Source organism: Misgurnus anguillicaudatus, chromosome 21 (genome assembly GCF_027580225.2).
Source record: "Misgurnus anguillicaudatus chromosome 21, ASM2758022v2, whole genome shotgun sequence".
Lineage (NCBI taxonomy): Eukaryota > Metazoa > Chordata > Actinopteri > Cypriniformes > Cobitidae > Misgurnus > Misgurnus anguillicaudatus.
The window spans coordinates 38,334,161-38,350,476 of NC_073357.2; the positions used below are offsets into that span (position 1 = coordinate 38,334,161).

A 16,316-nucleotide genomic window follows, 5' to 3' on the forward strand; every position below is an offset into this window, starting at 1 on the left:
ACCTCAGGATGCTTTAATTTGCCCATGGCAGACTAAAACCACTCCTTCGCAAAATGAGGGTCACATTTAGTTATCGTGAGAGCAATTTATAGCACACTATCCATCTTAAAATAGTATTCAAATTTAGGTCCCAAATCATAGTATATTGAAACAGGTATCCATAAAGTACCCAAATGATTTACTATTTCTGGTGAAAAGTAGATGTGCAGTTCCATGTACACTGTAACAACTCATATTACCCACAGTTTATTGTGAATTGGAGAAATTTAATTACGTTTCACTAAATTAATAAATAATCATAGTAAACTGAAAATAAAGAATAAAGAGAAGCTAAAAAAATCACTTTCAGTAATTGCATACTTTTTTGTTTCGTACTAAAATGTATATGCTTTCCAAAACAAAAAACTGTAGTTTCAGAGCACAGTGTAATTTGGCGAACTGGTACTTGTTCTCAAACGAAAGGCTACATCCTTCGGAAGTCGCATTTGCAGGCTGCATACCTCATCAAACTCTTTCAGAATATTAACAACTATAAACTTTATTATTATACTTAATTCATCGCAAATTGTTGTAATATGATTTATGACTTCCGAATGTAATGCTCAATTAGCTGAAATAAACCAGACTTGATGAAGTATGCAGCCTGCATATTCGACCTCCGGAGGATGCATCCTTCCGTTTGGGACACACTGGGGGCGTGGCCACACACTCCAGGGCGTGATTTCTCTTGCTTCCGGGGCGTTTACGCTGAACTACGCGGATCTCAAACAGGAAGTACCGCAATAAAATTGCAAGATTGACAGATAAGAGTTCTGAGGACTTCAATAGGCAGCGCTGAAAATTAGGTAATGTAGTTTCTCTTTATTTGTCTCGGTGTAACCTACTGATTTACGCGATGATGAGACACAAAACCCTCTAACCATACCGTATAGAAACACTTGTTAGATATGTTAAGTAAAGCATGTTTGCAGCTAGTTAGCTTAGCAGACTATCGAACCATATGTGCAGCATCTGGATTCAGCCTAACGTTTGTCAATATCTGTGAGAAAAAGGGTGATGAACCTCTTTTAAATCACGCAGTAGTGATTACGTTTGCTTATGTGTGCTGTGTTCGCTTCTTGTCTGTTAAACGCGATGTGTACACAAATCCAGATGTTGCGTTCCCTTAGAAACACTGAGGAATCTGACGCTACCTGTACGCAACTGACGACAGTGTGTATTGAACCTATGCAGCTAATAATGAAAACTAAACGTTTGACTTTTTTGTTTTAGTTTAATGCGAGTTGGCAGGAGTAGAAGATTTCTTACATGACTGTCTATCAGTGTGTATGGGCACACCCTTAAAGTGATCACCGTTCTTAATGTCGACGACTTGTTTTTTTTTTTTATTTCAGTGAAACCCTGTCTAAGTGTGTTTGCTTAGTTATATACGTTGTATAGCTACGAACATTCATTATGGTTTTTTTTTAATTGGTGGTTTATTTGCCGATATTAGATTCATACAGTAAATAAATGATTAAGTAAATGACAATAGTATAGAAAAATGTATCTGATGATGCAAATAAATATATCAGTATGTCACTATCTTTAAATGGTATTTTTAATTCTGTATTTGTCTGTGTATCATTTGGTAAGATATGAGCAGAATCACATTATGCTACTGCACACAAGACATCTTTATTTAAAATAACATAAAAATGTAACAACACAAGTGATTCATCATTCACTTAAAAAGTGCAAAATAGCTTGATCCATCATTTTAGCAGCATTGCTGATAGTATTCTGTTAATGATTTGCTTAATACTGCATTCTTGCTATGTTTCAGTGTTTAAGGAAACAGAGATCTGTTAGTTTTGGAGATGAACAGGTTTTCATTAGAAATCTTCTTTTAAATTCTTTGGGGTCTTTGTTTCTGTACTAAATTGCTGGATGGTGGACTTCACATAGTGCCGCCCTGATGCCTCTGAAGCTCAACTGTGAATGAGGCACATTGTTTTTTCCTGAGGGTCTCGTAAACTGTTTAATGAATAAGAAGAGACTATAAAGCAGAATTTGGACTTGGGCTCTTAAGCTAACTCAAAGGATATACGACTTAAAAATATGAAGTTGCCAATGACTAGAATAAACAGAGATAAGCTCCACTTTTTTTTATCAGTTTGATTTGGTTATGTCACCTTTTCATTGTCATATGGGGATATGGATGTGGGTCTGATAACAGAATTATATGGAAGATGTTGATAAGCATGAAGCTGGCTCTATAGGGCTTGAGGATATAAATAGGAGCAAAGGTTAAAATCGAGATCCCCTGTCAGTACGGCTGGCCGCAACATTGCCGCGCAAGGGACTGTCACAGCGGATTACTGTCTGAAAGCACGCCTGTGCTTGTAGCCTTACAGCTTTAAACAAACACAGATATAAGTGTCACACTTTCGCAGTTGCACTAGATTAATAAAAGTAACAAGTACTTATATAAAGAATTTCATTATTTCTGCAAAGCTTTTGCTACAAAGGTTGATTTTGTCTGACTTGCTAAAAAAATCCCATTATTTTAAGAGATAATTAGATAGTAATTGCATATAAAAGAGCAATGTGTTTGCATGTTGTTTATTGCAAGACCCCAAACTAGAACTGTAAAGTAAAGCCTGGATCAAGTCCAAGTTTTGGTGTTGTTTTGTTGACTTTTTAATTTCACTACATGCAGTAAACTCTATCTTCAGGCTTTTGAGTTAATAATTTGCATCTACCAGAAATCTGCCAGATATAAATGTATGAAATTTGCTAAGTGATGTGTGGCACTGTGTATGTACTGTATTATGGAAGATACTGAATGCAAGACTGTGTTACGATTACGAAACACGCAGTGAGCTGTTTTCGTTACTTGTGGTCACCCAGTGTGAGTCAGCTAGTCACGTAAGTGTGTGCCAGCTGCCTATAAAAACATAAATGATGGATGACAGAAAATACTATTAGGCCAATGGATAAAAATATTTTTGTGTAGTGCATTTTATTGTTCTTTTATCTGTCTGACAGTCTGTGTGATTTTTGATGTTTCAGAGGACCATCATGTCCTCTGACCTGCTGGTGGACTTTCAGGATGACCTGGTAGGAGATGACCCTCCTAGCCCTTCCTTGGACCAACTTAAACTGGTACAGAACAAACAATGGCCACCAGATGACCCTGTTAGCCTGAGCAAATCTGGTGAGTGCCCAAGGAGTTGTATGTTTCAATTTGTTTTATTTTGCAGAATCACTTACCAGAAGAAAATCTGAGTTCTGGTCATTGGTCACAAACGGAAGCAGCTGCCAAGAACTCATTTTCATCACAAATACTTATCATAGGCTATATTTAGAACCAGGTGGCTTCCAGTTGCGATAATTGTCATGGGCCATTTAAGAGGCAGTAGAAAACGCAAGAAGTCATGCAGCATTACTCACAGTGTACAGATGCATATATAAACACACTCTTACAACACATGCGCATGCCATTCTGTAACATGGGTACAGAAAGTTGATGATAATTGGATGTGCATGTTCAATCCTGTATAATTGATTTGTTTAAATCTGGATTAGACAGTGAGCTCCCAAGGGTTTGGTACAGTGGAAAATGTGAGATCTAAGAAGCTGACATCACTTCTGCCTCTCTATCGAAAGTGTTTTTTAAATAAAAAACAGTTAGGGGTGTAACGATAAATTGTGCGATTTGTGTGCTACGCTTTTCAATTCATTATGGTAAAATGCCGCTACGTCCAAAATCCAGAGGGCGCTCTCGCGGAGAAACTCTAGGAGATGCCTATAAGCATGTTTATATCGCTGTTCTGCAAACCTTTTCAGGTATTTTCATGATAATAAAGAATATTTATAATGATTATGTTTGACAAGTGTTACTTTTTCAAATGCATGTTATATACAACTCAAATTCACAGTGATTTTAGATTGATAAGGACTTCCTTTTGATCAAAGAGCGGTAGTACATGAAAGAGATGTGCATAATATATCGCCTTTGCAACTTAGAATCGATATCGACACCCTAGTTTCTGTTATTTAACTTATTTCTTCCAACCAATTTTAAGTTTTGATTTAAATTCATATTTAAATTAGTATTAACATCTTTAGATCGTCTTTAGATAGTTACAATTCGGATTCTTGTATTTAATGTTCGTTATTGTCCTTCCTTCAGCTTCAGACATTAAAAATCTTGGTGGTACCTCACATCTGCCCTGGGACGACCCCTTTTATGACATCGCAAGACATCAGATTGTGGAGGTGGCAGGTGAGGCATTTTCTAGCTTTTATACTCATTGTAAAGCAGCCAGAAATGCCACTACATTTTCTTTTGCTCCCTCTTTTTACAGGTGATGATCACTTTGGTCGGAAAGTCATTGTTTTTAACGCTTGTCGCATGCCTCCTCAACATGAGCTGGATCACCACAAATTACTCATGTAGGCAATCATATGTGATCTTTTTAGTGTTGTAAATATCTGAATGTTTATGTGAAAGCAGAAGTCTTATCTTATCTTATCATCTTATGTTTATGTGAGTTACACCCTGAAAGTTTTGTACTGTTTATTTTATAAAGGCATAAGCCTGTGTAACTTACTGGTTTTTATGGAATGTAAATTTTTTTACTGATTAATCCAGAACTAGGCCGTAGAAATTTAAGTAGTTTTTACAAACAAACCATACAAAAAACAATGCTGGTGTACATCTTGAGACAAAACCATTGCACTGATATACAGTATGTTAAAATATGTCAGTGCAAGATGTATTTAAATAAGGGCAGCTCAAACACGCATTTAAGTCTGGGGTTAGGATAAGCCCTATCCAGGAAACCCCCTCATTATGTTTCATTTATCAAGTTATCTGGTCTGGTTTCAAGGCTTAGCTAAAGCCAGGACTCGGCCTTAAATTAACTCTTTCACCGCCAGCATTTTTAAAAAAAGTTGCCAGCAAGCGTTTTTCATGATTTTCACCAAAGTTTAATGCCTTCCAGAAAATGTTCTTCTTTAAATATATAAACATACAATATACCAAATGAAAGAACAGACCCTCTGCTTTCAAAAAAAAAAAAAAAACGTTTCATCCTACCTTTAGTGGTTCTTTTGTAATCAGCTGTTGAATATGGGTAGGTTTCTGCAAAACCACATTTTGAGCAAAAAGCAGAGATAATTCCATTTTTGTGACGGACTTTTCATAGAGATCCCATTCAGAGCGATCTTTAAAACAAACACGGACATGCAGCCGCTTGCCATAGGACAATACTTCCGGGTTTAAAAAGTTGCGGAAGGGCGCCACCTAGTGGATAATAGCGGTATTGCGGAAGACATGCAGCCGCTTGCCATAGGACAATACTTCCGGGTGTAAAAAGTTGCGGAAGGGCGCCACCTAGTGGATAATAGCGGTATTGCAGAAAGTCAGAAAATCTCGTCATTGGCGGGGAAGCGTTTTCTCTTAATTGACGAGACATCTCGTCAATGGCGGTGAAAGAGTTAAGATGTTTAAGCATCTTTTATAATTAAGCCTTAGAATAAGACATTATGGGTGTTTATCTTGCCATAAATCAGTGGCACAGGCATAATTTAAAATCTGTCAGTGAACGTCTTGTCTGGTAGAGACTGCACAAACATATGTTTAAGTCTAGGACTAGCCTTAAAGGAATATTCCATTTTCTTAAAAGAAAAATCTAGATAATTTACTCACCACCATGTCATCCAAAATGTTGATGTCTTTCTTTGTTCAGTCGAGAAGAAATTATGTTTTTTGAGGAAAACATTGCAGGATTTTTCTCATTTTAATGACTTTAATAGAGCCCAACATTTAATCCTTAACTCAACACTTAACAGTTTTTTTCAACAGAGTTTCAAAGGACTATAAACGATCCCAAACGAGGCATAAGGGTTTTATCTAGCGAAACGATTGTCATTTTTGACAAGAAAAATAAAAAATATCCACTTTTAAACCACAACTTCTCGTCTAGATCCGGTAGTGATGCACCAGCGTGACCCCACGCAATACGTCATGACGTCAAGAGGTCACAGAGGACAAACGCGAAACTCCGCCCCAGTGTTTACAAGTGTGTTGAAAGAGGACCGTTCCGCCGTTGTTGTTTGTGGAATGATACTAATTAATGTCTTTGTGTCAGTTTATTGTTTACAATGGTCCGCAAATGTGCGTTTTATATATGTAACACGTGACCTCCCTACGTCACTACGCATTTACGCTAGGTCGCGCTGGACCGGACCTAGATGAGAAGCTGTGCTTTAAAAGAGGATATTCTCCACTTTTCTTGTCAAAAATGACAATCGTTTCGCCAGACAAGACCCCCACGCCTCGCCCGGGATCGTTTATAGTCCTTTGAAAAAAACTGTTAAGTGTTGAGCCAAGTATCAAATGTTGGGCTCCACCAAAGTCCATCAAAATGAGAAAAATCCTGCAATGTTTTCCTCAAAAAAACATAATTTCTTCTCTACTGAACAAAGAAAGACATCAACATTTTTGATGGCATGGTGGTGAGTGGATTGTCTGGATTTTTCTTTTGAGAAAATGGAATATTCCTTTAAGCCTTGTCTGTGAAACCAGGGGATAGTTAGTTAAAAATGCCAAAATGCAAATGTCAGGTTCAAAAGCAGCTAAATGCCACCTATGTCAAAATAGCATGTAAATACTTTCACTTCAAACCCACTTAATCCCAGCCTCAGGCTATTCAGAAATACTGCTTTGCAGAATCCATAAAAAATGCTAATTTACAAGAAAACATGTCAGACGCATGTTGTTTTTGCATCTGAGCGCTTTATATTTAGTACAACAGTTTCATTTTCATTTCGTGTTCCACTGATTTAAGTTTTTCTACTCCGTCAAAACCCAATATGCTGAGTGTTGCAGCACTCAATCATGTGCTCATGAGTTAAGGGCACTGTAATGTCTTAAGACAAACATGTTTCATGAACTGAAATTATAAAAAAAAAACTTTGTTCCCCACAGTAAGGAAACATGACATACTATAGTGATGGTAGAATTGAGTAACCATAAAGGTCTAAATATAAAACAAATACCCCCCTGTCCACCACCCTTCAAAAAAAATGTACCTGCAATATAATAACTGATTTACACATAGAAGTGTACAGATTGTCCTTGATATTGTCCTTGGTTAGTTTTGATGAATTTGATGATGTGCTAATGTGTTTTTATTCATTGATGAATGTGTGCAGGTATTTGAAGCAGACTCTTGATAAGTATGTGGAGAGTGACTATACGCTCATCTACTTTCATCACGGTCTGACCAGCGAGAACAAGCCCTCTCTTAACTGGATTCGAGATGCCTACCGAGAGTTTGACAGAAAGTGAGTGATGCTTCTGTTGGTGTCGGGCTTTAGTGGATACAAAACCTTGCTCGTATTTTTAAGCTCAAGTGTTGATGGGTGTTTTGCAGGTATAAGAAAAATATCAAGGCACTATACATCGTCCATCCCACCATGTTTATCAAAACCATCCTTATTCTCTTCAAACCCATCATCAGGTCAGTTGCTCGCTCTAGTAATGATACTGGACATTATACTTGTGATACTGTCCCACAGTAGCATGCACTGTATATTCTGTATCTTACAGTGTGTAGTTTGTTTTTCATATGAATATGTAGTTCCTGTGCTCTCAACCTACATTGTTTGTGTTTGTGTTGTTTTCATCAGCTTTAAGTTTGGCCGTAAAATAAACTACATCAATTATTTGAGTGAGCTGGAGGAGGTTGTGAAGTGTGAACAGCTGGTAATCCCCAGGACAGTCAGAGAGTGAGAAATAAACTACATACATCTTTTACATACCCTGAAAACAATATAGAAAGAATGGTTAATAGTTATATACTGTATACTGTATGTGGTCAACAAAATTGATATGCAATGAAGTAGCTCTTCCTGTGTAGGTACGATGATAAGATTCGTCTGTCTCTGAAGCCATCAGCCGTCACTGAACTGGCCTCACCCACACTTAGTCCTTCCCTTCCTTTCCAACAATTTGGGGTCCCTCTGGTGATGTGAGTCTTTTATTCCCTTTCTTCTCACAGCTCACACACATTATGAGCAGTTTTATGTGCATCTATGTATCATTATTCTATGCAACAACATCTATTTAGTGCAGTACTGTTATGTGTGATGTTCTTATTGTTTATTTGTATCACCAAAATATTAATCTGTCAAAACATTATAGGAAGTTGTTCATACATCTATATTCAACTATTTTTATAAATTGTGAGAAGTTCTTTATCGCCATTTCATGTTTTGTAAGGTGGTTTGGTGAGATGTGAGTATCAAACGTTTTATTGTCCTTTATGTGTGTATTCAGATTGAGACAAAGGGGTGCAAACTCTGAAGGAATTCCGCTAGTGATGTTTCAGACTATTGGATTCCTGCAAGAGAATGGTAGGTGTTTAACTGATTTATTGTTCTTTTGTTACGTTCCATGCTAGAAACCAGAATTGCTGTGACAGGTCAAAATATTTTGTTTAGAGTCTTTCAATTGTATCTTTTCTTTAGGTCTGCAGACAGAGGGAATATTCCGGCGTTCTGCAAATGTTTTTCAGGTTAAGGAGGTTAAGCAGAAATATAACTCAGGTACAGTCATGTGATTCTCTGGTCTGTATGCGTATATGCAGGGAACACATCTTTTAAAGAAAAAAATCAAAACATTTAGGTATACAAGTTGAGTCATAATAAATAAAGTGAAATGACACAGGGAATAAGTATTGAACACACTTTATTTAAAACTTTGTAGAAAAGCCTTTGTTGGTGATTATAGCTTCTAAACGCCTCTTGTATGGAGAGACCAGTTGTCTGCATTGCTCAGGAGTGATTCTGGCCCATTATTCCACACAAATGGTCTTTAAATCTTGAAGGTTTCTTGGGCCTCTTTTATGAACTTTGATATTCAGTTCTCTCCATAGATTTTCTATGGGATTTAGATCAGGTGATTGACTGGGTCATTTAAGCAACTTGATATTTTTTCTTTGAAACCATTTTATTGTTTTCTTGACCTTGTGTGTTGGATCATTGTCTTGCTGAAATGTCCACCCTCTTTTCATTTTCAGCTTTCTGGTAGATGGCAGCAGATTTTTATCCAGAATGTCTCGGTACATTTGTCCATTCATCCTGCCGTCAATAATATGAAGTCTGCCAGTACCCCTTGCTGAAAAGCAGCACCAAACCATGATGCTTCCTGCCCCAAAATTAACTGTTGGTATGGTGTTCTTGGGGTGGTGGGCAGTGCCATTTCTTCTCCAAACATGGTGTGTAGAATGAGTGCCAAAAAGTTCAATTTTGCTTTCATCTGATCATACTCAACATGCTTTTTGTTCAGCAATGGAGTCTTGCGTGGTGAGCGTTCAGTGCATTGCTTATAGTTTTCTTTGAAACAACAGTACCTGCTGATGCAAGGTCTTCCTGAAGTTCTGCCTGAGTGGTTCTTGGCTCTTGGAGAAGTCTCCTGATTATTCTTTGGAATCCTCGGACAGGGATCTTATGTGGAGCACCTGATTGTGGCCGGTTTATAGTGAAGTGACGCTCTTTCCATTTCCAGATAATGGCTCCCACAGTGCTCACAGGAACATTCAGCATTCTGGAAATGCGCCTATAACCATTCCCCCATTCAACGATAAGATTACGAAGATCTTGAGGGAGTTCTTTGCTTTTACCCATCATGAAGTCTTTCATGTGTGCCTCCTGGGTAATGAGAAGCCTTATAGGCCATCAATTAGGACTTAAGCAGCTGATATCAATTAGTACTAATAGCGGGACGGGGTTTCTCTCTAAATACTGACAGATTTCAGGTGATCTCCTGGCTTTCTATGCCATTTTGCACCTTGTTCTCTTCATGTGTTCAATACTTATTCCCTGTGTCATTTTACTTTATTTATTATGACTCAACTTGTATACTTAAATGTTCTGATTTCTTTGTATGAATTCAATATTTGTCTTGATGGCTACATCTTTTGGAAATTTTATGTCAATAGCCCACTTAGAAATCCCCTTACTGATAAAAAATGCTGATGTGTCAAATGCTTATTTTCCCCGCTGTATTCTGGGCACACCTGAGACGAATTACATATCGTAAAAATTGGCATAATAGGTGCCCTTTAAAGCATATTAAACACATAGATACATAAACAACAATAAAAACTTGATTTCCACTACAGGGGGACTTTAACACTTCCTGTCACTAGGAATGATAAGCATTAGTTCTCTAATGGTGTATGTGCATGCTTGTGTGTGTGTGTATAGGGGAGGAAGTGATTTTCTCTCAGGGTGATGTCCACTTGGCAGCTGTGCTCCTAAAAACATTCCTCCGAGAACTGCCAGAGCCGCTGCTCACCTACCAACTCTACAACGACATTGTCAACTTCCACAGTGAGAAGAAACAAGCACTCACAGTCACATGCTACCTTTAAATGTGCCTCCAGTATTACCCACACGCAAATTCAAACTGCTTTATTTGTGTTGTGTTATTGACAGATGTTGACAGCCAGTCTCAGGCAGAAACAATTCGAAACATGCTGATGTCACTAACTGAGGAGAGCTATGCATCACTGCGTTTCCTTGTCCAGTTCCTTGCTCAGGTACTATTTGGCTTTCCTCAATAATTCATTTCCTAGATACATTACTTCTTTATTCACGTCATTATTGTGGTTATTTGTTTTCATGTGTAGGTATCTGCTAACAGTGATGTCAATAAGATGACCAATCCCAACCTGGCTGTTGTGTTTGGGCCCAATTTGCTCTGGGGGCAAGATGCTGCCATGACACTCAGCGCGATTGGACCAATCAACAATTTCACACGCATTCTGCTTGACCTCAATCAAGAGATTTTTACCAAGTGAAGAGCAGCGGAAGACTTTAACTCCACCCCATTTGTTGCCTCTCTGTTGCCGTGCACCGTCCTCCTTGGTATCTACCCTTTGTTGCCAAATGCATGAGTATTTCAACTGTGTGAAGCTACACAGAAAGAATAATCGAGGGGCCAGAATTAATTTGATTGAAATGAAAAGACCTGTTGTCGGGCTTTCACAAAAGATTAGGCTGTGACAATCACTTCCTTTTCTCTTCCGCAGAATCTTGTAGCTACTATGGTACTGCCTAGGCAGAATAATTGTATAGAGACTTAAATCAGTGAACCAGCAATGAATACATAAGCTGTTATGTTCATTTTGGAGCTTATTTAGTTTTTGGAGTACAATTTTCATCAAAATTAAATGAAATTTGTGAGCCTAGTTAACAACTATGGGCCAGTTCGAAGCACTACTCAAACTTGAAACACTTATTTTAAACACGTTTCTGTTTTATTACGTACGGTCTATGATATTATGTATTATCTTATTGAGCTTTCATTCAACCTTCATTTTTTTAAATATCATATATAATATTTTTTTCTATAATCTAGTCACCTTCACTGCATCACTCTTTTATCTCAGTGGTTTAAGTAACAGATACAGTAAGGCCAGCACAGGATTTATATCCACATATTATTTATGTTAATTTAAGACAGATAATTAAATAGGTTTTGGGGAGGGCTTTTTGGATTAGTTTTGAAAGCATTTCATATCTTTAAATATGTTCTGGTTAATTCAGTGTTTATACAAATATCTTCTTTCTGAATGTGTGTGTAGATCTCTGTGTGTGTGGTCTGTTCAGTAATGCTGTTGTATTATTTTACCCCATATAAGATTATATGGTTTCTGACATGTTGTACCTGTAAGATGTACTGTCTGTCATGAACAATGCCATTTAAGAAAAGGAAAACCGAAAACATTTGCTGGTTTTTATCTATGAGACATGTCATATGAGCGGGAACTCTCCATTTGCTTCAGTTTAATGATAAATAGATATAATACTACGAATTTTGCACAAAGTAGGCTTGTTTCGTAAAGCAGGTACCAATAAGTGTCATATGAACTTGCTGTTAAATTGTAATTGTGTCATGTAAACATCCTGTTCATGTCAGTACATCTGAGCATTGGCATGTGGACCAGTGGCTTAAATAGTTTTAGCTCCGTCAAACCCACGTGTTTGTGTGCCTTACTGAAATGAACTGGCGATGATGTTAGCTGTTTAATCCCCCTTTTCTGGACAAATCTGTAAACTTTGTGCCATTTTGCTGTATATGTATGAAAATGCCTGGCTGTTTTTCATTACTGTACATGTGTATTTCTGGTTTCCAGGTGGAACTTTGCATTACTTCTTTTGTGAAGTTTCTTTTCTTCCAGTTCGGCTGTTAAATTGTATTCCTTTGTTTTCGAAATCTTTACTTTTGTACATCGTTTGGTGAATTCGAAGTAAAACTTGTAAGAGGTGGTGGAGGTGTTGTTTATTTGTCTGAGTTTTACCATATCAGTATCTAATAGTAGTTAAAAAAAAAACTAATTTAAGTAACAGCAACATTTATTTTTGCTTTTCTACATGTTAAAGGAGACATATCATGAAAATCTTTTTTCATGTTTAAGTGCTATAACTGGATCCCCTGTGCTTCTATCAACCTAGAAAATGTGAAAAAGATCAACCCAGTAACTTAGTTTTGGTAAACCGTTCTCTGCAAGCATGTGAAAAAAATAGCTCATTAAAATTTGGCCCCCCCTTGTAATGTCAGAAGGGGATAATACCACCCCTTAATCTGCACTATCACCACGCCACTGCCATTTAGTGCAGAGATCAACTCATTTAAATTTAAAAGGACACACACAAAAACGGCACATTTTTGCTCACACCTACAAAGAGTCGATTTTAACATGTTATAATAAATGATCTATATGGTATTTTGAGCTAAAACTTCACATATGTACTCTGGGGACACCAAAGATTTATTTTAAAATCTTAAAAAAGTCTTGTGAAATGTTCCCTTGTCTCATCAACAAGCTTACGAGTATAATATAAACCAGTGGTCTCCCACATAGTGCCCGCCGCACAGAGTCTGTGAGTTGCACGCCAAAGCAATTAATATTAATAGCCACACTTTTAATATTTATTACATATTTTTTATATTAGCTTGGCTGCTTTTATGTACACTCACTTAAAGGATTATTAGGAACACCTGTTCAATTTCTCATTAATGCAATTATCTAATCAACCAATCACATGGCAGTTGCTTCAATGCATTTAGGGGTGTGGTCCTGGTCAAAACAATCCTGAACTCCAAAGTGAATGTCAGAATGCAAAAGAAAGGTGATTTAAGCAATTTTGATTTTTACACACAACCATTTCTAGGGTTTACAAAGAATGGTGTGAAAAGGGAAAAACATCCAGTATGCGGCAGTCCTGTGGGCGAAAATGCTTTGTTGATGCTAGAGGTCAGAGGAGAATGGGCCAACTGATTCAAGCTGATAAAGAGCAACTTTGACTGACAACCGAGGTATGCAGCAAAGCATTTGTGAAGCCATTACACCAGTGCTTCTCAAATAGTGGGGCGGGACCCCCAGGGGGGGCTCGAAGTGACACCAGGGGGGGCGCGTGAGACCCCGGGGAAAATACTTTTTCAGGAAGTGATTTTTTGCACCGTCACTTAAAGACATTACACCCCAAACATGCTGATAAGCCGCTTGATTTTTTTTATTATTATTAATTGATTATATTTAATTTAATTTTTCAGTATCAAATGGTCAAAAAATTTACTGTAAATAAGGATAGATTTTTTTATTTCAGGCAAATTGATGCATTTGAAGTCTTTTCTGTTACAGACTAAAAAACAATGTTAATAAAGTTATTCTTTGTTGTAAGTTGATTGATATTTCTTTTTTTGTGTTTTCTTTAATGTTAACAAGGATACAATGCTTTGCAGACGTGTCATTTTATAGACAAATTATACTATTTACAGTCGCGGCAGAGAGTTGGGGGGGCGCGAAATGTTTACTTCTTCCTAGGGGGGGCGTGACAGAAAATAATTGAGAAGCACTGCATTACACGCACAACCTTGAAGTGGATGGGCTACAATAGCAGAAGACCCCACCGCGTACCACTCATCTCCACTACAAATAGGAAAAAGAGGCTACAATTTGCACGGGCTCACTAAATTGGACAGTTGAAGACTGGAAAAATGTTGCCTGGTCTGATGAGTCTCGATTTCTGTTGAGACATTCTGATGGTAGAGTCAGAATTTGGCGTAAACAGAATGAGAACATGGATCCATCATGCCTTGTTACCACTGTGCAGGGTGGTGGTGGTGGTGTAATGGTGTGGGGGATGTTTTCTTGGCACACTTTAGGCCCCTTAGTGCCAATTGGGCATCGTTTAAATGCCATGGCCTACCTGAGCATTGTTTCTGACCATGTCCATCCCTTTATGACCACCATGTACCCATCCTCTGATGGCTACTTCCAGCAGGATAATGCACCATGTCACAAAGCTCGAATCATTCAAAAAAAAATGTTTTTTTGTGAACATGACAATGAGTTCACTGTACTAAAATGGCCCCCACAGTCACCAGATCTTAACCCAACAGAGCATCTTTGGGATGTGGTGGAACAAGAGCTTCGTGCCCTGGATGTGCATCCCACAAATCTCCATCAACTGCAAGATGCTATCCTATCAATATGGGCCAACATTTCTAAACAATGCTTTCAGCACCTTGTTGAATCAATGGCACGTAGAATTAAGGCAGTTCCGAAGGCAAAAGGGGGTCAAACACAGTATTAGTATGGTGTTCCTAATAATCCTTTAGGTAGGAAACCATTGTCCAACTGTGGTGAAAATAACACCCAATTGCCCTAATAAGGAAGTGAGTGTGTATATTTTATGACCACAAATTCTACCACAGCTAAGGTTCTCATGAATAGTAAAACAGCTGACATTGCGTAATAACCGTCTGATCACTTACCCTGATTAATATTTATGAACCAATCTCTCTTGGACAAATGTAAAGAAAGCGAAAGTTCATGACATGCACTAAGCCTTAAAGGGGCCATGTCATAAGACTTCTTTAAAATGTTAAATAAATCTTTGGTGTCCCCAGAATACACATGTGAAGTTTTAGCTCAAAATACATATAAATAATTTATTATAACATGTTAAAATTGACACTTTGTAGGTGCAAGCAAAAATGTGCTGTTTTGGGTGTGTCCTTTTAAAGGGATAGTTCGGCCAAAAACGATATTAAACCCATGATTTACTCACCCCCAAGCTGTCCGAGTTGCATATGTCCATCGTTTTTCAGACAAACACATTTTCAGATATTTTAGAAAATATTTTAGATCTTTCTATTGATTAAATGTAATGTTACGGGGTCCAGCAATAGTCCACGACCTTCAAGTCCAAAAAAGTGCGTCCATCCTTCACAAATTAAATCCAAACGGCTCCAGGATGATAAACAAAGGTCTTCTGTGGGTAATCCGTGCGTTGTTGTTGTAGAAATATCCATATTTAAAATGTTATTAACGTTATAAACTACCTTCCGGTAGCGCCGCCATCTTAGAGTGATGCGCATTCAGGATGACAGCTTACGCAGCGTACAGAGTTTCTCTGCTGCTGCTCTGTCCCCCCGCCCTCCGAATTTGTCATATGTCACTAAGAAAAGTGCGTACACTACGTTAATACTCTCTCCTGAGTCTAAGATGGCGGCGCTACCGGAAGGTAGTTTATAACGTTAATAACATTTTAAATATCGATATTTCTACTACAACACCGCACGGATTACCCCAGAAGACCTTTGTTTGTCGTCCTGGAGCCGTTTGGATTTGGTTTGTGGGGGATGGACGCACTTTTTTTTGGACTTGGGGGTCGTGGACTGTTGCTGGACCCCGTAACATTACATTTAATCAACAGAAAGATCTAAAATATTTTCTAAAATATCCGAAAATGTGTTTGTCTGAAAAACGATGAACATATGCAACTCGGACAGCTTGGGGGTGAGTAAATCATGGGTTTAATATCGTTTTTGGCCAAACTATCCCTTTAAATGCAAATGAACTGATGAAATTCAATTGAAACTTAATTGTGCTGTGAATTATTTTCTCTCTCCGTTTCTCTCTGCACTAAATGGCTGTGCCGTGGTTGGATAGTGCAGATTAAAGGGTGGTATTATTATAATAAGATCTCCTTGTGACATCATAAGGAGAGCCAAATTTCAATGACCTAATTTTTTTTTGCAGAGAATGGTTTACCAAAACTAAGTTACTGGGTTGATCTTTTTCATATTTTCTAGGTTAATAGAAGCACTGGGAACCCAATTATAGCACTTAAACATGGAAAAAGTCAGATTTTCATGCCATGGCCCCTTTAACCATAATATTATTCGTACTTCACTTGCAAGAGACACCTTTCCTAGTTTGTCCTATAAAAAGAAAATACAGCTC

At 37.8% G+C, this 16,316-nt stretch overlaps 1 protein-coding gene across 1 annotated transcript; it reads left to right on the forward strand.

Moving 5' to 3' along the window:
- Positions 1 to 468: 468 nt before the first annotated feature.
- arhgap1 (Rho GTPase activating protein 1) lies at positions 469 to 12,330 on the forward strand. The gene is made up of 13 exons (XM_055206549.2): positions 469 to 845; positions 3,055 to 3,199; positions 4,178 to 4,270; positions 4,353 to 4,440; positions 7,207 to 7,338; positions 7,428 to 7,514; positions 7,684 to 7,782; positions 7,914 to 8,024; positions 8,333 to 8,409; positions 8,524 to 8,601; positions 10,264 to 10,389; positions 10,495 to 10,598; positions 10,689 to 12,330. The coding sequence occupies exons 2-13, from the start codon at positions 3,064 to 3,066 to the stop codon at positions 10,857 to 10,859; spliced, it is 1,302 nt and encodes a 433-aa protein (XP_055062524.1). The 5' UTR covers positions 469 to 845; positions 3,055 to 3,063; the 3' UTR covers positions 10,860 to 12,330.
- The last annotated feature ends 3,986 nt before the right edge of the window (positions 12,331 to 16,316 follow it).